Below are 22,288 nucleotides of genomic sequence, written 5' to 3'. Positions count from 1 at the left end.
GGGTAGAGCTGGTGTGCTAGGTACACATGTGGGGAAATCAGACACCCATGGCCCAAGCACCCCCAGGGTCAGAGAAGTGGGTGTTCTGGTCGGCAGAAATTTTGAGTTTTGCCAGGAATAGTAACGCATATCTGAGGCCCATATCTCTAAACTTCAGTTTAATACCCAAGGAGGAAAATCTTTTCTTCTGAACCGCCATTGTATAATCCTGGAAAATGAGGATACAGTAATTGTCCTTGAGGATGGGGTACAACTATCAGGTTCTGTTGAGGATAGGTTTCTCGGTCTCTGTAGAAGGATCTTGGTCACAGTTGGTTGCAGCTGTGCTCTGGGTGGAGGTCGATGCAGGGGTGCCCGGTGGGCTTTGTCAACCAAAAAATAGGGGTGAGCTCCTGGGGGGAGGGCTAGACCTCCAGGAAGCCCTCTCCGTTATGGCCCTTTTCCCCTTCTGGCAGGCCCACCACCTGTACGTTCCTGCGGCGGGAGAGGCCCTCTGCATCCTTTGCCCATCCCTCTAGGAACGAAACCCTGCTGCAAGATCATGTACCTGAGCTTGTAGATTTGTAGTTTGGGGTTGTAGTTCTGTCTAAGCCCCTTCTGATCGGGTGACAGGCTCTGACAATTTCCGATGGTTGTCACGTAGCAGAGCCACATCCATGGATACTGAGTCTATCTTGGCCACTAAGAATGTACAGGATGTCTCTTTGGCTTCGAGGATGATGTCCAGTTTGTCCAAGTCCATGGTGGTGGCAGCCGGTGTGGCCAAGGAGTCTGATCGTGTGGGGGAGGACATGTTCGTCCCATGGCAAACATGGAGGGTGCTGAGCATGGGCCGAAGAGAGTGAATGGTCTGCATGGGCCCACTTGCAGTCACCTGTGCAGTAATACAGAGTCGCCAGCTGGTGCAGCACAAGCAGCCTGGCGCCCTGGTGCTTAACAGGGTAGCAGTTTAGTGTTTATGGGTGTATCTTGGGCTCAGGTTGCTGTTTCGATGGTTTCAGTCCTATTTACCAGGCAGAAGGCCGTGGGTTCTCCCGACACCAAAAGAGGGATGCAGACTTGCTACTGAGGGACTGAGGAGGACAGAGGTTCCCAGGTCAGCAACTGGGGCAATCGGGCTCCTTGCTACACCACCTGGTTGCCGACATGTCCATGCATGTTGTCAGGGGTTCCTGGGCAGCTTCTCCATCCAGCCAGCCGCTGTTGGTTCCCACCAGTGTTTCTACTGCCCCTGGTGGTATGTAGAGCGGGAGGACTTGTGCTGGTGGTCTGGGATCAGCAATAAATATAGGCCCAGTCACCAGGCAGCTCTTCAAATTGGTGGGACCCATCAGGCAGGCAGGCAGCCAGCCAAAGCAAAATCTATCACTCTCTGTCACTCTGATGCCCTACTGGATGCACAGGTGAAGGCGGCTGAACTGTCTTTTCGGGGCTGGAACTATGTTCCAGCTCATTGCTGCCCTCTCTCCTGCGTGGATGGCCCTCCCTGGTTCCCTGGCTTAGACTTTCTGAGTCTGGTGCCAGAGCTCTGCTTTCAGGCGGTCACCATGTCAGGGGGTCTTGTAGATCCCAAAGAGTTTGCTCTTGACTTACAGGCCTTTAGGGGGCACATGCCTAGCTACAGAAAGGACTTCACTTACATATTCTGCATTTTTGCTCTGGTTTCTGTCGAAATATTAGTAAATTGGAACATGTGGCCAGTGCTTGCAGTTTCACCCTCAGGCTTCTCCCCCAACGCATGTGAAAGATGCCTGGACTCAGCCAGAGACTATTCTACAAAGGAGCTGATTTTTTTAGAGGTGTATGTTTACTACGGTCAGTGCTGTCAAGAGTCCATTCTTCTTTCAGTAATAGAGTCAATGGCAAACAAGGGAACAATTTACAAGTTTTCTATTCCTTGCAGTTGAGTTATTTAGGGCTTGAATTAGGGCCTCATCACGAGTGGCCCAGTAACTCCTATTGCACATGTAACAGAAGTATGAGTTTTGCAGTTTGTTTTCCTCACTTGGTGGTAAAAAAAACATCCCTTGGATAAATGTGATATTTATCAGAAGGAACATGTCCAATAAATACAGGGCATGTGGTTTGATGTGGTAAACTCACGATAGGCAATATTCATTCCACACAATACATTCTGAACAACTCAGTGCCATCATTTTTATCGTGTGGTAATAATTATTGTACATGAAACTGGATCACTCATAATGAGAGCATCAGAATCCGTCAACAATGGAAAATCATCTTATTTATAGAAGAAGTGCTAAGTACGGAGGAGGGGCCCCTGGTGAAATGTTTGCTCTGTGGTGGTGGAAGACATTCTACTGGCGGATTTACCACTACCTCAATAAATCTGAGAACCTTTCATTAACAGCTACCTCCAAATCTGGCCCATAGTGAAGCAAAGCTTCACGAGGAGACCATCAGAGAAGCAACAGCCAAGAGGCTCATGTCTGAGTAGAGAATCTCATTATGGGCTAAAACAAGAAAAGAGAGGCTAAAACAAGAAAATAAGGAGGGCCAAAAGAGAATCACCCAGAGTAGAGAGTGGTAGAAATCCAAAGAGACAAATGTGAGAAAAAACAAGAGTGGTAGAGCGTGAGGGTAAAATCGAGGGAGGCATTGAAAGAAAAAGAGAGAGGTGACATTGAACAAACAAGAGGGAGCCAGTGGGGTATATGGAGCCAGGAAGTATTAAGGAAACAAGAGAGGGAGACACTGAGATATAAAAAGAGACAAGAACTCAAGAAACAAGGGGGGGCATTGAGGGATGGAAAAAGGAAGTCAAAATTGAGCCAGAGAGACAGTGAGGGACTAAGAGTGAGTAATATTGAGAGAACAAAAGAGGAGAACATGAGGGATGAGAAAGAGAGAGAGGAAATATTGAGGAAACAAGAGGGAAGTCATTGAGATAAAAGAGAACGAGGGAGACATTGAGGGATAAAAAGGAAGGCAAAGTTGAGCCAGAGGGACAGTGAGGGATTAAGAGTGATAACTATTGAGGGAACAAGCGGGGGGCCAACAAGGGATAAGGATAGAGGAGACATTAAAGAAACAACAGATAGAGACTGAGCTACAGAGGGAGACATGGAGGAATGTATATACTGAAGGCAAATGAAGTACTCGTGGTAAAAATAAATGTGTACGGGAAGCTGTTACCATTAAAACAAAGTGATGTCTAATCAAAGCACATTTCAAATGTTTTGGGTCTTCATTATACAAAAGCCAGCATTCCTTAAATCAGAGGATTATTTGTCGAAAGGTGAGGCCCCAAAGAGCTAATGACCCCGTGAGTCCTACGGGCTTCCAGGTGCTACAGTCGGCAGAGTCCTGCAAGGTGACTAACACAAGGACGGCAGAGGGATTTGTTAACCCAACGAGGACCTTGCTCTCGGGGGAAGCTCAAAGCAGGCCAATTTGAAAGAATATGTAAACACTGGAATTTTGTTTTGGTATTACAGGTGATTCAAGGGAGGACCCTGAGATGTGCTTCAAGGTAAATTTCGATGAGTCCCCGCAGTGGAACAATCCACAGGACCCAGAAGGGAAGGAAGTACATGAACGCCTTAGCACAGGTGAGAAACAATTAAATGAAGAGATATCTACAGTATTCTGATTCCAAACAGCTTACAAACAAGCACCTCTCCACAGAGTTAAAACATGGTGCTAAGTAAACATCGTGATCTTCTGCAAGGCCCCTCTCCTCGGTTCACCATACAGCCTTACAGTCCCAGGCAGCCTGGCTCCCATTAGTCTGGCCGCCATCTTAGTGGGGGGCACGTCTTCCCTTTTGACTTGTTTTATTGTTTTAAGTTTTGCACTGATATTTTAACTGTGCATTTATTTCCAAGTATAGAGCGCTTGCAGAGAACCTGTCAGATCTGTAGGGGTTGCTGGACCCGGTTTAGGTCCCGTTTTATTTGCCCATTTGTTTTTTGCATTGGCACCCAGTACGAGGCCACACCCCCTTCATGGAGGGCTATTTAACTCTGGGGTCAGCCCGTCTGTGCAGCAGGTGTGCCAAAAGCAAGCCCGTCTGTGCCCATCTACGGCCGGATCCCGCCGAGCGCTAGGACCCCTGCCCGACTAGAAGCCCTATCAGCAGTTTCTTAATACACACACTGTTAAGGAATTGCATACATTCAACACTTTTAGCCTACTCTCTAGCTGTTCATGTTTGACCTGGCGAAACTCTCATCGAGGACTAAGACCCATTGCCACAGTTGCGCTTTCACCCTCAGACCGCCTGACCTGTCCTCCCCCACGTGCAGTTTGACATCAGTTTCAAGACTCCTACTTTTTGCTCCAGTGTCTCTGCTCAGACTCGCCGCACGGTCACACATGCTCGGTGCGAACTTATCACGCTCCTCGTGCTTCCTGACAACAACACTACAGACCTGGCTTCCCGTCCTACTCTTGCCACTGCACACTCACGTGGCACGCTTCTTAATGCACAGTCTCTGCCCAAGCATAACATTGAAATAGCCTGCTTGATTAATAGTCAGCACCTTGACTTACTTTTTATTACTGAAACCTGGGCAGATCCATCAGCTGGCTCTGATTTCTGCATTGCAATACTGCCTGGTCTCTTAGTCTATAGAGAGGAAAGACCCTCGAAAAGAGGTGTCTGGCTCGGTCTGATCTACCGTGATAGCTACACAGCGGCATTTGAGAGATCCCCTTCCCCTGACTGTGAAGCCTTCATATTTAATCTAAATTTGAACAAGTACTCACACAAAGGCATGCTGCTGTACCTAGAGGTAATTTTGTAAATAACTTTGGTTCCCTTCTTGAGGCCATGGCTTGCAAGATGAACATCAGCCAACTAGGCGATTTTAATTTTCACCTAGAAGCTTCATTAGATAAGACACACTAGCCCTCCTAGGCACCTTGAGCACGATGGGGCTTACGCAAAGAATTAATACTCCAACTTATTTGGCCGGTCACATCTTAGAAGGCCTTTTTACCAATAATGCTCAGATCAATATTAAAGAGGTTTTACCTTTATCATGGACCGACCATCATGCTATTATCTTTGAGTTAAATATGTTGACAGGACATTCCAAGGGCGTTAATCCAAGCCACCCATCTCAGTTTTGACATTCTCTCCTCACCCATCATCTGGCTAAATCACAACCTAATCTCCCTCTTGACGCAGAACAGCCATCTCGTTATTACACAGATCACCTTCAGGATACCTTCTCTAAGTTAGTTGCCTGCTCTAAAGCCTCCAAGAATAGGAGCATCCCTTCTGCTCCCTGGCTTACCGAGACACTTAGGGGGTCATTATGAATACAGCGGTAATCCCCACCGTGTTCGTGCTGGCGGTTTTATAGCAGACAGTGAAAAGTGCGACGGGTGCAACTGCACCTGCCGCACCGCCGCAACACCGCCGGCTCCATTTGGAGCCGGCTCCCGTGTTGCAGCCGACATCCCCTCTGGGCCGGCGAACAGAAACTCGGTTTCCGTCCGCCGACCCAGCGTGGATGTTGAAATGGCCACCGCGGAAGTGCGGCCGCATTGGCGGCCACGCAGCGGTAACAACTTGGCTGGCCGTAGCTTCTTTTGCACCATTTTGATTAGATTTGTTGTATCCTTACGCTGGTCACTTTCAGGGAACTACTTTTTCTTGTTCTCTCCTGTTTGCCACTTCCCCACCTGCTTGATCTGTTGTTATTGTGTATTTTTTATTTTAACACCTCCCCCTGTGCTCCTCCTTTACCCCGCGCTGCGCTTGCGGCTTGTGGCACTTTAACCCCCCAGCCCCCACCTGTTCTGCAGTTGCTCCTCTATCCTGTCTGCGTCTCTTTCTTTCACTTTTTTCTACTTCCTTGGAATCCTAGCAGCTGCGACTTGATGATAAAAAATATGTTTCACTGTGCTTTTGTGCACCTTTACATTTTTTTAATTTACCACTCCGTGATGTGCATCGACCATGCTGGAGCAGTAAATTAAACCCAAAAGGCTGATGCGTTATGGCCCCTGCCTACTTGCATGGTAACGTAGGGATGCAGAGCCTCATGAGGGATGCATGGTAACACATGCACATATATGCATCATGTGTTTTTCAAGTGGATCCTCATTGGTTTTTACATCACTGTGGCAGTGAGAGAATCACCATCACTTGCACATTGCAGACAGATAACCTCTCTATCTCAGGATGCATCCAGGTAATGTTGAGACCCCCAAAAAACATAAGCACCATGGGGACGAAACCAACGTTGAACTCAGTGGAAATAAACAGGCTCTGTTTCTTCTTTTGTCAGGTCCGTCACTTCAGGGGTCCTACTGTGTTTGGACTCCCTCCTCGTCAAACCTTGAGGCGTGGGTTCCTGCCTTGGAGGAGAGCTGTCCTAGTGCCGTACGCGTGTGACGCAATCCAGTGTTCTCTGTCCCACCAACTGTGCTGTACAGTGTCCCTGTCTGTTTCTCTATGTGTTGTAGTGTGCACTGGTCTTTCTCTCCGCTGCTAGCGATCTACTGGCCAACACAAAGAGGAGTTCAGGATGGCCGCTCGTCCGAGTTTGTCACAGTGTACGTGTCTGAAGCATCTTTACGGCGTCTCTTATCACCCACTCGCTCAAGCAGTTCCTCACAGCGATCACGGCAGTCACCCATTGGGTGAGGTCGCCAAGTGCTGAGGGGCCTTCCATGTCATTGCTATCTGTCTGTTCGTCACAAATACGCTAGGTCTATGAACATTGTGACGCCTGATTCACAAAGGTCTACGTTTAGACCAAAAGGCTAAACCTAGTCCAAAAGTCTAACTTTACTAGAATTAATGTTAGATTTTAAGTACAAACTGAGAGTTTTGGTCTATGTTTACCTTTCTGAATCGGGCCCTGCACGTTTATCCTTCTTGGTGCGTGTCTCTATCCCCAAGAGGGTCCACCACCAGCAGACTGCCAGTGATTTCCTCTGTGATGGCCTCTGACTGACCAGACACGCACAACCACGGGTCAAGTCTAGACCATATTATAAAATTCAGCCTCTCAACAGGCATCAAGGGCAATTGGGCGTCGCCTTCGGGAACATGTGGTTGATCCACTTAGGCATTTGGTAAGTGCAATTCACAAAATTGAACTAAGTGAATTTGAGGCAGGAGTTCCGTAACACCTGCTTAACATGTTCCAGCGCGGACTTCAACTATGTGTCGGTTCCTGCCTGACAATCCGGGCTCATCGTTCCCCGAGTGCTGGATAGTCAGACTTCTGAGTCCCCAGTAGGGCTCCGTAGAGCAGAGTGACAGCTCTTCTGCCATTACTGTGAACGCGCAATAGGTGTAATGTGTTGGATGTCGGTGGTTCTTTATGGTCTGGTCCCTATACTGCTCTGATCATGCTGTTTGGAGCATTATACCTTAGAAATTGCTCCCCTTCTATGCCGTGCTGACCCCCACTTTCACCAAGTCGTTTGATGAGCAACCATACGTGTGTTAGGGAGCGCCCATATTGCGAGACTTTGCCAGTAGGGTGGGGTGTTCTTACTGAGTTGCACTTTTTTGTACGAGTAGTTAGTATGTGACCACTTTGGCGAGGTTGCCCACTGGGGAGGTAGGCCTGTGTAGGTCGAGCAGCCACACGTGGTTGTTCATCCCTGCAGTACCATGAGTATACTCGCCCCCTCTGAATCAAAGGTAGGTGAGAGTCACCGAGTTGGCCCCTATAGCTGCACCGCCACGTGATGCAGTTTGTTCTGTGGAGCTCCCAGCCGTCCCCTCTCTGGAGGATTATATAGTTTCCGCAAGGCCACTCTCTTCCTGCTGAACCCCCCATAGCAAGTCAGGTGGAGGCTGTTAACATCCGTACAGGAAACCTTGGGTAAAAACACCAGGAGTGCAGAGAATTGGGATAGCAGTCTAGGCAGAAGCTAGCATCTTGGTACTGGCCACTCTCTCCACTGGGGGGAGAGGTAGGACCTCCTGAAGGCCAAGGCTGGCGCACACTCGTCAATATCGAACCCCCGGTTCTCTTGATGGAGGTCTTTCCTAGTGTGATACATCTTATACGTAAATGCCTCATTGCTTTTTTTAATTGCCTGTGCTACTTAGCATCGGCAGTAAACATTTTTTTCTTTTTGCTGAAGCAAGACTGTTTGGCTTTGCTCCTACTTTTCCGACACGCACACAATGTTTGCTAACGTTGCACGAACTGTGCTCGTGGGTTGGGGTGAGCAAACGTGAGCCAGACAGTTCGGTTTGTGTAGTTACAATATTTTAACTTGATGTTCTAATGTACACATTGAAGTGGCTTAATACACGTTTTCCCTTTTGGTATGCGTGGCAGCAATTTTCTGTGGGTGTCACACAGCACAATTCTCATCATTTCTTTTTTTTTTTTTTTTAACAACACACATCCAAAGAGATCGATCAGAAGGACAAAAACTGTAGCAATTTGGAAATTTGAAATAACTGCTTTGTGCACCACGTGGTGTTTGAATGTCATTTTCATCCACAATTTCCAAATGAAAAAATACAAACCGTGGACGATGCAGCGCAGGGCTCTGCAACTTACCAGTAGGTGTTTGGCGGGGAGGGCGGTAATGGCACCCAGGGCCTGATTTAGAGTTTGGCAGAGGGGGTTCTCTGTCACAAACATGATGGATATCCCGCCCGCTGTATTACGATTCCGTTATATTCTATGGACATCATAACACAGCTTACGTACATCCGTCGTGTTTGGGGCGGAGTAATCCATCCGCCAAAGTCTATATCAGGCGCACGGGGTGTTGAAGCCTGAAGGCCATAAGTCAGAGTAGGTGATCCTTAAATCTGTAATCCTGCGGGCTGTCCTCCGACCTCACAGTTAACTTTATTGCCATTATTGGCACAGAGATCGGCCACCAAATAATTCTAGAAACAAAGGGATAATTTCCCTGGCTGCCCTGGCAACCATGCGATCTCCATCACTAGCAAAACGTCTGCCTCCAACTGGAGAACATTCACTGGTTTAAGAGCAAATATGGGAAAGGTCTTGTTAAAGGGTTTTCTAATAGAAGCTAATGTTAATGGATTTTGTGAATCTGCCGTACATCTGGCTGCCCGGTGAGTCTGAAGCCACAGGAAATGGAGAATAATATTACACTAACCCTGATGTTAGCACAAAAACGTTATCAGCAGTAACAGCATCTGCAGATGCTTCGGTATCTGCGCGTGAAATCGAATGCTAGACACAAAGCTCAGAGGCTGAAGTACAAATGCACGTACTGGGCACCGCTGCCCTTGAAGACCTGGATCAGTTGTACCTACGTAGCCCTGACATCTGCCTGTTCTCTCCTGTTATGTTCTGTGTTGGTGGTTCCCATCTCTGAAGTTTCACTGTGGGTCACCGCAGTAACGGTTTGCCCTGGCGGCAGGTCTGCAGCAGGACCTCCGAACCTCTAGCGTACGAGTGATTGACGCAGGGCCTAATTTATATTTCGGCGGATGAGTTCCTCCATCACAACGGTTATATCATATTTCGGCAGATGGGATATCCATCACCGTTATAACGGAGTAACCCATCCGCTGAAATCTAATCACACCCTTAGTTTCCCATAGTTCTTAAAAAGGTTCTTAAAGGAATAAATCTAGGTGGCTCCTCTCGGGCCCCCTCGTGCCTTCAGTGAGTTCAAATTTAGCAAATCATACACAACTTAGTGACGAATATAATCAGCTTAAAATTGAATATATGCACCATCGAAAAGGTACTAAAATGTAGTGAATGTAAACTCAATCTTTTCTTGTTCCACAGAACATCCATTTGTCAATACAGAAATCTCTTTGAGGAAGGAGGAACCAGTTTCAATTTCCATTGATCATCGTGGAGATGCAACGGCAGAAGGGACCACTGGCCCAAACTCTGGTACGTCACGGGTACTTCAGATCCTAACGATGCCGAGATTCATAAGTGAGTGACCCAGTGCTTAATTTGTAAATAAAGAGGTGCCGGTGCTCAAAGCCCTTCTCTTAAACACAAGGCTGCGGTAATTAAATCTGCCAGCACTGAATACTGAGGCACCTTAATCCTGAAGCCATCTCGGGCCTCTTCAATCCATTTACGGCCACCCCTGCCCCTTCAGCTCATCCAGCAACTTTCTACTTTCTCCCTATATGACGCTTTTTAGTTTTTCCTTCTTCCGTCTATCTCATATGTTTCTTTTGCTCGCACCAAATGCTTGAGGCATAAGAATAGTCCCGGCCCTCACAAATAAGTGCTGGTGCTCAGCACCGGAAACAACAAGCACAAATTAAGCACTGGAGTGACCCCTTTCAAGGAATCTGCAGAGCCCAAGAGTTTTCTTGGATTTTGTTAGTGAGTGATCACTTCCACAGTTCAAATAAACATCAACTATTTACAGCCTATGGGCCATATTGATCTAATTCATCATTGACTCAAGTACCCCTAAGTGTCCTTGATTTCTAATAATCTATTAATGTCATTTTCTAACCAAGATGGTTTATCGTAGATTCATGCCTTTAAATGTTAGCAATTGTGTTAACAAATTGTATCACAGAGACAAAACTGTATTACAATTATATTTGTACAATATGAATACTTCTACACCAAACAGTATATTCCTCTGCATTGGTGGGGGGACGAGCAGTGCTGTCAAAAAGCCCTTTAAAAGCCTTTGAGAGGATAATCTCTTTTCTCAACACCTGCCAGTATCAAACAGCTCCAAAGAATGGGAAAAGAGTGGTGTGTTGTTACCAGGCCTATTATTTACTCACTCACTCACAGTAGAAACACTGATAGCTTTGAGCAGGGTGGCATGGCTCCCCCCCCTTTACCTGCATGCAACCACACCTGTTTTTTTCACTCACTCACTCACAGTAGAAACACTGATAGCTTTGAGCAGGGCGGCATGGCTCCCCCTCTTCACCTGCATGCACCCACACCTGTTTTTATTCACTCACTCATCCACAATATAACCATTGAGAGGCTTGTGCAGGGTGACTGCAACCACTCCTGTGTGTGTAGCTGTCATGCACAGGACCTGTGTTCACTCACTCATTCATAATGTACCTTTGTTAGACTTGACATGGTGACGTGATCCTTTCCTCCCATGTGCCCATCTGTGTCCAGCACATGGCCTTTATTCACTCACTCATCCATAGTGGAATCATTTATAGACTTGCGCGTGGTAATTGTAAACACGCTGTGTCTGCCATATTGTGACCGAAGCTTCATTCATGCACTCATCCATAATGTAACCATTTATAGACTTGCGCATGGTAAACACGCTGTGTCTGCCATATTGTGACCGAAGCTTCATTCATGCACTCACCCATAATGTAACCATTTATAGACTTGTCAGGGCAACATGACCCTGCCTCCTTTCCTCCAACATGTCCATATCCGTACTGTTCAGCCCCTTAATTCACTCAGTCATTCCTCTTCTGCTTCACCTCCAATACACAGGCGAAACTCACCACCTGCATGTCTGAAGTCTCCAACTAGATGAAGACAAACTGCCTGAAACTCAACTCAAGTTAAAGGTGGTACCTTTTGGAAAAGACACCACGCTGTGGTCACAAAAACGTGGATTGACATGTAGCCAGTTGAACCAAGTCAGGATCCTGGGCGATTGCTTTCTCCTGCCTCCACACCCTAAGCTGTTTAGAATAATATTCAGATGGCTCCCACTTAACCTCCAATAAACTCTCAAGCAGAAACCTCCACACACCGGCCTCTGGTTTGTCCAGATCAGAAGAGCTAGTGCTGGTCGGGGTGCATTCTCATATCTGGCTCCTAAAGCCTGGCGTGGCCTCTGGGCACACCAGGGCTACCAGCTCAGTCCTAGAACTGAACAAGAAACTTAAAACCTGCCTTTTCAAGGACCCCAAGTGAGGGCGGCACCTGCCTGAGGCCCCAGGAGCCTGTGCTGTGGGATATATGGGGCCACACAACTGCTCTTCATATAACATAATGTACCCATGGATAGACTTGTGCTGGGGACTCAATCAATCAACATTTATAAAGCGCGGCATGTCACCCAGGGAGTCGCAAGGCGCTACTGCCCCTGTGTTTACGTGTCTTGCTTGGAGCCTTTGTTCACTCGCCGGTCCATAATGTACCCATTGACGGACCTGTCTAAGGACTGTCATCAACCTCTGTCCATACCTTATTCTAACAGGGGCTTTATTTGCACACTCATTCCAGGTACAACCCCTTTAGATGCGTCAATGGATTTTAAAATAGTTTTATCCTTTTCCCTCACACTCTGAGGCAGTATGCCCTGTTAAATAATATTGTGTTGGGTAATACAGACTGTACCCCCATATTAATACTTCCAGTCACCAGGAGGGACAGTGGCAAACATTGCACTGTGAAAATAATACAACGTAATATACACCTGTAATTTGTTTGCAAGCAGATATAAAGATGTTAATCATGCAGGCCGCTCTGATAGGACATTTTGCAATATGTTGTATCACGCTGACAGATGTTTGCCGACCAAAGGTACTGATTTCCAGCAATGCATTAAATAAACAGGATCACACATATTTCCTGGATTGGATTGAAAACTAGAGCACCAATTTAATTCGATGACAGTTGCTAGAGGAAGCTATTTTAGCATATTGCTGATGTAGCCTAGAGAAACGAGGCTGAAGCTGTAATACCCTGTTACATTAGTGATGTAATTTACCAATTACATGGAAACGGTGACGTCCTAACTAAACTATGAAAGGAAATGCATCACATTTTGTACATATGTATTGGAGACCTTCCTTGTGTCATGTATTGATATACAATTTATCTTTTTTAAGTAACCGGATTTGAGGTTCTTTCGTTCCACATCAAAGACGAAGCGGAGGCCTGTGCGATGGTTCATCGGGACAGGATGAGGCTTGGGAGTCCCTCGGGTGAGTAAAAGAAGAAGATTCTGTTACAATGTCTGACCCCTACTGGAAATTGAGGCTTATGTCTGGAACTCTCTCCCCTCCTCTGACCCCTACTGGAAATTGAGGCTTATGTCTGGAACTCTCTCCCCTCCTCTGACCCCTACTGGAAATTGAGGCTTATGTCTGGAACTCTCTCCCCTCCTCTGACCCCTACTGGAAATTGAGGCTTATGTCTGGAACTCTCTCCCCTCCTCTGACCCCTACTGGAAATTGAGGCTTATGTCTGGAACTCTCTCCCCTCCTCTGACCCCTACTGGAAATTGATGCTTATGTCTGGAACTCTCTCCCCTCCTCTGACCCCTACTGGAAATTGATGCTTATGTCTGGAACTCTCTCCCCTCCTCAGCCTGTACCAATGTGGATGATCTGTTTTCCTTTAAAGTGTGGCTGTTCACTTGCGACCAGCACAGCCTTTTAAATCCTGTGTGCTAAGTACACCCTTGACTTGACTTTATATTGAGGCACGGTACAGGACAGCCCCTCTGAACCATCGGCTTTCATTCAGTCATTTCCCTTCGGAAGTCTAACGGGCAATACTTGAATAAGTCAAGAACACAGATTATTTTTCTGATACTTAAGCAAAACTGTTACAAATATATATATCTCTGTTTTTCCAAAGGAAGAGCAAACAACCTGGGCACTACCTCATATACGAATCAGTCTCCTCTAACATATTTCATACACTGAGCAAACTTGCCATTTTCAACAGATGCTCTTAATTTTTTTTATTTTATTGGAATTAGTCTGCATCTGGGAGTCTTCGGATCCCCAAGCTGGCATCTTTATTTTAATAGCGCTATTTAGACTATCTATGTTCACTGGAGTGTTATCCTTCTATACCAATTCTAATTAAACTCTTACTTCTTCAAGAAAAACATTCTCTCTGTCACATAATGACTGATTCATTTCAATCATGCAGGTGGTGAACGGATGAGCAGAAAAATGAAAGTCGGAGACTCTGTGAACGGTTCAGAAAGAAGAAGAATCAAGGCCGCGGTTCTTCAGAGCTCCCACGCGGAAGCAAACCCAAGACCCCAGACGTTGTCCGAATGCTACCAGGAACCAAGTGGGGAGCAAGCACCCCAATGTGGAAGTACTTTCAGCAATCCATTACATTACAGTGCACCCCGGGGAAGCCCCAACCACGGAAGATCAAACACATATAGCGAGTGTGATAGCAATATCCGAAGCACAGCACAACATCCGAGCAGATACTCATGTGCTGAGATGGATACAAGTTACAGTGTCGATAGAGACTGTACGAGACTTATGAGACCGAACCAAAGGAGGAGGCCCTATCCCTGCACTGAATGCGAGAAAGTCTTTTACTACAAGAGTCATCTTATCAAGCACCATAGGACACATTCAGGTGAAAAACCATTCATGTGCCATTTCTGTCACAAACGATTTAATCGGAAAGATTACCTGGATGGGCACATAAGAATACACACGGGAGAGAGGCCTTATAAATGTACTGCCTGCGACAAAAGCTTCACTTGGAAAAGCCATCTTAACGAACATCAACGGAAACATGCTGGCAATCAGAAATCCAAAACAACAATTTAACAACATGGACTGAGAGAGACAAAAGAGAAATGTACCGTTCAGTAAAGCTTTGCAAATATGAATAACTATTCTCATGTAGATCGAGAATTTAAAAAATGAGTTACTAGCAAAGACTTGGGGCCTGATTTAGAGTTTGGCAGGTGGGTTTACACCATTACACACGTGACGGATATCCCATCTGCCTTATTATGATTCCATTATATCCTATGGAAATCGTCATATGGCAGACGGGATCTCCATCACATTTGTGACAGAGTAACCCGTCCAACAAACTCTAAATCAGGCTCTTGGTAATCAGACCTATTTATGTTTGTTTCAGTGTTTTATGTAGCACCAGTGATCTCCCTTGGAGCATTTTATATTTCGTAAATATTTACAATGGGTCAGTGAACCAACATGGGTAAGGAAGACTCCGGACGAGTACAAGCACTCTGCGCGAGCCGCTCCGTTCCTGCTTCTCCTCGCTGCAGGCACAGGCTCCCAGCCTGCCCTGTGGCTAATACTAACGCTGCTCAAAGCAGCGTCAGGATTGGCTGGGAGCGCCCAGCCAGGTCGCTCCCAGGCAAACTGGGAGCCTGGGCAGGCTCCCTACAGCCTGGCAACTGCGTTGCTGGGCTGGAGAGAGCCTCTTGCGCATGTGTGTTTGGACAGCCTGAGACGGCCGGCCAAACACACATGCGCTCTGCACTCCCCCTCACTGCTCGTCCCCTCCGTCGCCCCGCCCTTTTACCAAACAACGATAATAAACATAGTTTATTATCGTTGTTGGTAAACGTTTTGCAGCTGTCGCTGCTGGTTGTGGGGGGAGAGGGGAGTGACGCTCCTCCGCCCTCATGGAGGAGCCGCCCCAGCTTTCACTTCTCCTGAGAGTGATGTAATTTGCTACGTTTGTGCTTAATTATTTTGTAGCGTTTGATTTTCATTGTGCACTTGAACAAACTTTCTCTGCAGCACGTAAATGATTGGCGAGGCATGAGGAAAAAAAATTCAGTAGCAATGCTCTAATCTCTTCTATGCCAAACAGTTGATTCGCAAATGTTGGTTTCACCATGGCGAAGGAATATATGCCCAAGAAAACACAAGCCCTGCCGCACTTCTGGAAAAGAAAACAATGCCTTTCAAATTAGCAGAAAATTGCAATTTTTGCATGTACCGTATTGATGCAGCTGAAACCAATGAAAGCACACTAAACTTATGCACAATGACGTAGTAACATTCCACAAAAGACTGCTATAGATGGTTCTGTGCCAAAGTCACACAATCTTTATTTAGAAATGCCAGTTTAGCCATGATTTTGCCAGCTAAGTATGCAAGGTTGGCATCAATCTTTTGGTATATCTACACGTATATGCCACCCTAATCGATGCACACAAGTAGTGACATGTATGGTAGGCAGTTATCATGTGGTCTGATATGGTCTTTTTTTTCTAATTTCTATTCTGTTGTGCAGTTCCTGATAGCGTACGGGGAGTGTAAAAAATAAAAGAACTGCCAAATGAAAATGTCACTTACCCAGTGTACATCTGTTCGTGGCATCAGTCGCTGAGATTCACATGTTCTGCAATAGCTCGCCATCTGGTGTTGGGTCGGAGTGTTACAAGTTGTTTTTCTTCGAAGAAGTGTTTTCGAGTCACGGGACCGAATGACTCCTCCTTCTGTGCTCATTGCGCATGGGCGTCGACTCCATCTTCGATTGTTTTCCCCGCAGAGGGTGAGGTAGGAGTTGTACTATAGTAATAGTGCCCGCGCAATGAAATGTGTAAGTATGTACCTATTAAAGGTTTAAATAATATATATACAAATGTACAAAATTGAAGGTAACTTCTGAACTGCTACAGGCTCCCGGGGAGGTGGGTGGGCACATGTGAATCTCAGCGACTGATGCCACGAACAGATGTACACTGGGTAAGTGACATTTTCAGTTCGATGGCATCTGTCGCTGTAGATACACATGTTCTGCATAGACTAGTAAGCAGTTATTTCCCCATAAGCGGTGGTTTAGCCTGTAGGAGTAGAAGTTGTCTGAAATAGAGTTCTTAATACAGCTTGACCTACTGTAGCTTGTTGTGCGGATAGCACATCTATACAGTAGTGTTTGGTGAATGTGTGAGGCGTAGACCATGTGGCTGCCTTACATATTTCATGCATTGGGATGTTTCCTAAAAAGGCCATTGAAGCACCTTTTTTCCTTGTTGAATGTGCCCTGGGAGTAATGGGCAGTTGTCTTTTTGCTTTAAGGTAGCAGATTTGGATGCATTTAACTATCCATCTGGCTATACCTTGTTTTGATATTGGGTTACCTGCATGAGGTTTTTGGAATGCAATAAATAGCTGTTTAGTCTTTCTGATGTTCTTTGTTCTGTCAATGTAGTACATTAATGCTCTTTTGACATCTAATGTATGTAGTGCTCTTTCAGCCACAGAATCTGGCTGTGGGAAAAAAACTGGTAGTTCTACCGTTTGATTTAGATGGAACGGTGAAATAACTTTTGGTAAAAATTTTGGATTAGGTCGTAGGACGACCTTATTTTTATGTATTTGTATAAAAGGTTCTTGTGTTGTGAACGCTTGAATTTCACTTACTCTTCTTAGAGATGTAATGGCGATGAGAAAGGCAACTTTCCAGGTTAGGAATTGTATTCCGCAAGAGTGCATGGGTTCGAAAGGTGGGCCCATGAGTCTTGTTAGGACCACGTTTAGGTTCCATGAAGGAACAGGTGGTGTTCTTGGTGGTATAATTCTTTTAAGACCTTCTATGAATGCTTTGATGACTGGTATCCTATACAAGGAAGTTGAATAGGTAGTCTGCAGGTATGCAGATATTGCTGCAAGGTGTATTTTAATAGAAGAGAAGGCTAGCTTTGCTTTTTGTAAATGGAGCAAGTAATTTACTATATGTTTTGGAGTTGCGTGTAGTGGTTGTATCTGATTATGATGGCAGTAACAAACAAATCTTTTCCACTTACTTGCGTAGCAGTGTCTAGTGGATGGCCTTCTGGCCTGCTTTATGACTTCCATACACTCTTGGCTAAGTTGTAAGTGTCCGAATTCTAGGATTTCAGGAGCCAGATTGCTAGATTCAGCGATGCTGGATCTGGGTGTCTGATCTGTTGGTTGTGTTGCGTTAACAGATCTGGTTTGTTGGGCAGTTTGATGTGGGGTACTACAGAGAGATCTAGCAGTGTTGTGTACCAGGGTTGTCTTGCCCACGTTGGTGCTATTAAAATGAGTTTGAGTTTGTTTTGACTCAATTTGTTTACTAGATAAGGAAGGAGAGGGAGAGGAGGAAAAGCGTAAGCAAATATTCCTGACCAGTTCATCCATAGGGCATTGCCTTGGGATTGCTTGTGTGGGTATCTGGACGCGAAGTTTTGGCATTTTGCGTTCTCTTTTGTTGCAAATAAGTCTATTTGAGGTGTTCCCCAGAGTGTGAAGTAGGTGTTCAGAATTTGTGGGTGGATTTCCCATTCGTGGACTTGCTGGTGATCTCGAGAGAGATTGTCTGCCAGTTGATTCTGGATCCCTGGAATAAACTGTGCTATTAGGCGAATTTGATGGTGGATTGCCCACTTCCATATGTTTTGAGCTGATAAGCTTAACTGCGTTGAATGTGTTCCTCCTTGTTTGTTTAGATAATACATCGTTGTCATGTTGTCTGTTTTGACAAGGATGTATTTGTGGGTTATGATTGGTTGGAAAGCTTTTAGTGCTTGAAAAACTGCTAATAATTCTAGATGATTTATATGCAGTTTTGTTTGATGTATGTTCCATTGTCCTCTTATGTTGTGTTGATTGAGATGTGCTCCCCACCCTGTCATGGAAGCATCTGTTGTTATTACGTACTGTGGCACTGGGTCTTGGAAAGGCCGCCCTTTGTTTAAATTTATACTGTTCCACCATAGAAGCGAGAGGTAAGTTTGGCGGTCTATTAACACCAGATCTAGAAGGTGACCCTGTGCTTGAGACCACTGTGAGGCTAGGCACTGTTGTAAGGGCCTCATGTGCAGTCTTGCGTTTGGGACAATGGCTATGCATGAGGACATCATGCCTAGGAGCTGTAGTATTGTTCTTGCTTGTATTGTTTGATTTGGAGACATGTGTTGAATGACTCTGTTGAAATTGTGAATTCTTTGTGGAGTCGGCGTTGCTACTCCTTTTGTCGTGTCTATTATGGCTCCTAGATATTGCTGTACTTTGCTTGGCTGAATGTTGGATTTTGCAAAGTTGACGGTGAACCCTAGTTTGTAGAGGGTTTGTATGACTTGATTTGTGTGGTTTGAGCATTGTATGAGCGAACTGGTTTTGATTAGCCAGTCGTCTAGATACGGGAATACATGTATTTGCTGCCTTCTGATGTGTGCAGCGACTACTGCTAGGCATTTTGTGAATACTCTGGGAGCGGTTGTTAAACCAAAAGGCAATACTTTGAATTGGTAATGTATTCCTTTGAATACAAACCTTAGATATTTTCTGTGTGATTGATGTATTGGTATATGGAAATATGCGTCTTTGAGGTCTAGGGTTGTCATGTAGTTGTGTTTTTTGAGCAATGGTAACACTTCTTGTAGTGTGACCATGTGAAAATGGTCTGATTTGATGAATGTGTTTACTACTCTGAGGTCTAGAATTGGTCTCAGTGTTTTGTCCTTTTTTGGTATCAAGAAGTACAGAGAATAAACTCCTGTGTTTATTTGTGTGCTTGGTACTAATTCTATTGCATTTTTTTGCAGTAGTGCTTGAACTTCTATCTCTAGAAGCTGTGAATGGTGTTTTGATAAATTTTGTGATTTTGGTGGTATGTCTGGAGGGAATTGCAGGAATTCTATGCAATAACCATGTTGGATAATTGCTAGGACCCATGTGTCTGTAGTTATTTCCTCCCATGCTTCGTAATATTGACCTATCCTTCCCCCCACTGGTGTTGTGTGGGGGGGTGAGTGACGTGTGAGTCACTGCTTGTTGGTAGTGGTTTTGGGGCTTTGAAATCTTCCTCTATTTCTAGGGAATTGGCCTCCTCTATACTGGCCCCGAAAGCCTCCCCTGTACTGTCCCTGGTAGGTGGACGGTGCGGACTGTGAGGTACTAGCTTGTGTGGCCTGACCCTGAAACCCTCCTCTAAAAGGTGTTTTGCGGAAGGTGGTATAAGATCCTCTGCTCTGCGGGGAGTAGAGTGCGCCCATGGCCTTGGCAGTGTCCTTTTTGAGCTTTTCTATGGCTGTGTCGACCTCCGGACCGAACAGAAGTTTTTCGTTTACTGGCATGTTAAGTACTGCCTGCTGAATTTCTGGCTTGAATCCAGACGTTCTGAGCCATGCGTGCCTACGGATGGTAACCGACGTATTAATGGTCCTTGCGGCTGTGTCTGCTGCATCCATAGAGGAGCGTATTTGATTGTTGGAAATGTTTTGACCCTCCTCAACAACCTGTTTTGCTCTTTTTTGTAGATCTTTTGGGAGATGTTCAATGAGATGCTGCATCTCATCCCAGTGGGCTCTGTCGTATCGCGCTAGCAGCGCTTGTGAGTTTGCGATGCGCCACTGGTTTGCTGCTTGGACAGCGACCCTCTTCCCGGCTGCATCGAACTTTCTGCTTTCTTTATCTGGGGGAGGTGCATCCCCAGAAGTGTGTGAATTTGCCCGTTTTCTGGCAGCCCCTACCACCACAGAATCTGGTGGCAGCTGAGAGGTGATGAATACAGGGTCCGTAGGAGGCGCCTTATACTTTTTGTCCACTCTAGGCGTTACTGCCCTACTTTTAACTGGCTCCTTGAAGATCTCCTTTGCATGGCGTAGCATGCCTGGGAGCATAGGCAGGCTTTGGTAGGAGCTGTGGGTGGAGGAGAGGGTGTTAAATAAAAAGTCATCCTCTACTTGTTCAGAGTGTAGTTCCACATTATGGAACTGTGCTGCTCTAGCCACCACTTGTGAATAGGCTGTGCTGTCCTCAGGTGGTGATGGCCTAGTTGGGTATGTGTCTGGGCTGTTATCAGACACTGGTGCATCGTACAAGTCCCACGCGTCTTGATCTTGGTCATCGTGGCTCATGGCGGTGTGAGCTGGCGAATGTGACGGGGTGTAAGTTGGCGAAGCCGGAGTTACAGGTGGAGGCGAGGGAGGAGGTGTTACCTTCTTTGCTGTTTGTTGCTGAGGAGCCTCTAGTGCTATAAACTGAAGTGTTCTCCTTCTTTTGATAGGTGGAAGGGTACTGATCTTCCCTGTCCCCTGCTGAATAAAGATACGCTTTTGCGTGTGATCCACTTCAGTGGATTGCAGTTCCTGTTCGAATCTGTGTTTTTTCATTTGTGAAGACATAGAATGTTCTTCAGTATAGGAGCCTGAAACTGGGTCTGTTGGTGCTTTTTTCGGCTCCGAAAACCCTGTTGTTTGTCTTTTCGGCTCCGAGGTAACCTTCCTCTTCTTTTGTGCCGAAAAATCTTGGCCTCTATGGTCTTCGGCGCCACTGTCTCGGCGTCGATCCGTGTCGACACCGAACTCTCGCTGTCGATGCTTCTCTTTAGCACTCTCTCGGTCCCGAGGAGGCTGCGTGCCGGTGTCTCGACCGGAGTCGGACGATCTCGACACTGAATGGGCCTTTTTCGGTGCCGATTGTTGGTCACCGGGAATTTGGGTTGAGCCATGGCCGGTTGGCAGTGGCGTCCCCTGGGCCTTTTTGCCTTTTTTAAGTTCTGATCTCGACGTCTTACTCACAGTTTTTGTATTGTCGAGTTCGTCGGAGTCTGAATCCTGGATGGAAAAGGATTCCTCCTGTTCCTCTTCTGTCTCGAACTGTCGATGCTCCTTTGGCGTGGACGCCATCTGCAGTCTTCTCGCTCGACGGTCGCGCAGAGTTTTTCGGGACCGGAACGCCCGACAGGCCTCACAGGTTTCTTTGCTGTGCTCGGGTGACAGGCACAGGTTACAGACCGAGTGTTGGTCCGTATAAGGATATTTGTTGTGGCATTCAGGGCAGAATCGAAATGGGGTCCGTTCCATCGGCGTTGTTCTCCACGCGGTCGGGCCGACTAGGCCCCAACGGTGTGCCGAAATCTACCCCGAAGGGCACCGAAGCGCTTCGATGTTCAATGCGTCGTCGTATGTGTTTATCTCGAACCGGATCGCAACGATACCGTCGAAAATCTTCCGTTTTCAGCTATCTTTCCGTTCCGAAACTCAGAGCGACAGGAACACGTCCGAACCCGATGGCGGAAAGAAAACAATCGAAGATGGAGTCGACGCCCATGCGCAATGAGCACAGAAGGAGGAGTCACTCGGTCCCGTGACTCGAAAACACTTCTTCGAAGAAAAACAACTTGTAACACTCCGACCCAACACCAGATGGCGAGCTATTGCAGAACATGTGTATCTACAGCGACAGATGCCATCGAACTTATACTTTCAGATGAAAATATTACAAAGAGCAGAACCATTTAAAAAAATGTCTTGTACCAGATATGCCGCAGCATGTGCCTGTTTGCTGGGGACAAGATGTCATCCAGAGGTCTACATCTGGCCCAGGAGTGCTTCTCTAGGTAGCAAGCACCACTGCCAATAGGAAGGCTGTGGCTCTACGGGCAGTGTAGGCAGACGGAACATCGACTTTGGAAGTGAAGAACCTGGTTTGAGTCTCGGCCTCCCCACATCCTACGCAAATCACGTCATCTCCCCACCTTAAAAAAATAAAAGTGAATGTGAACTTGTGTAATGTAACTGGTGTTGATGTAAAGCGTCTCATACTTTCCCGTCAGGTGCGCCTATTTAAAAATCTATAGCAAAAAGGAACAGTACCTCGAATGCTGGGCAGAGGGAGACTAAGTAAGTTCAATTCTATGTCAGGGCCGGA

The 22,288-nt window shown here is 46.3% G+C and overlaps 1 protein-coding gene across 1 annotated transcript in view; it reads left to right on the top strand.

Moving 5' to 3' along the window:
• Window positions 1–15,951, top strand: part of LOC138303522 (zinc finger protein 282-like) — a 28,689-nt gene extending 12,738 nt beyond the window's left edge. The window contains exons 4-7 of the mRNA XM_069242727.1: window positions 3,459–3,572; window positions 9,729–9,839; window positions 12,749–12,844; window positions 13,803–15,951. Of these exons, the coding sequence (XP_069098828.1) occupies window positions 3,459–3,572; window positions 9,729–9,839; window positions 12,749–12,844; window positions 13,803–14,449 (968 nt within the window). The 3' untranslated portion in view covers window positions 14,450–15,951. The remainder of the gene's footprint in view (window positions 1–3,458; window positions 3,573–9,728; window positions 9,840–12,748; window positions 12,845–13,802) is intronic.
• Window positions 15,952–22,288: the final 6,337 nt, after the last annotated feature.

This window comes from Pleurodeles waltl, chromosome 7 (genome assembly GCF_031143425.1).
Source record: "Pleurodeles waltl isolate 20211129_DDA chromosome 7, aPleWal1.hap1.20221129, whole genome shotgun sequence".
Classification (NCBI taxonomy): domain Eukaryota; kingdom Metazoa; phylum Chordata; class Amphibia; order Caudata; family Salamandridae; genus Pleurodeles; species Pleurodeles waltl.
This window is presented reverse-complemented; position numbering and strand designations above follow the sequence as displayed.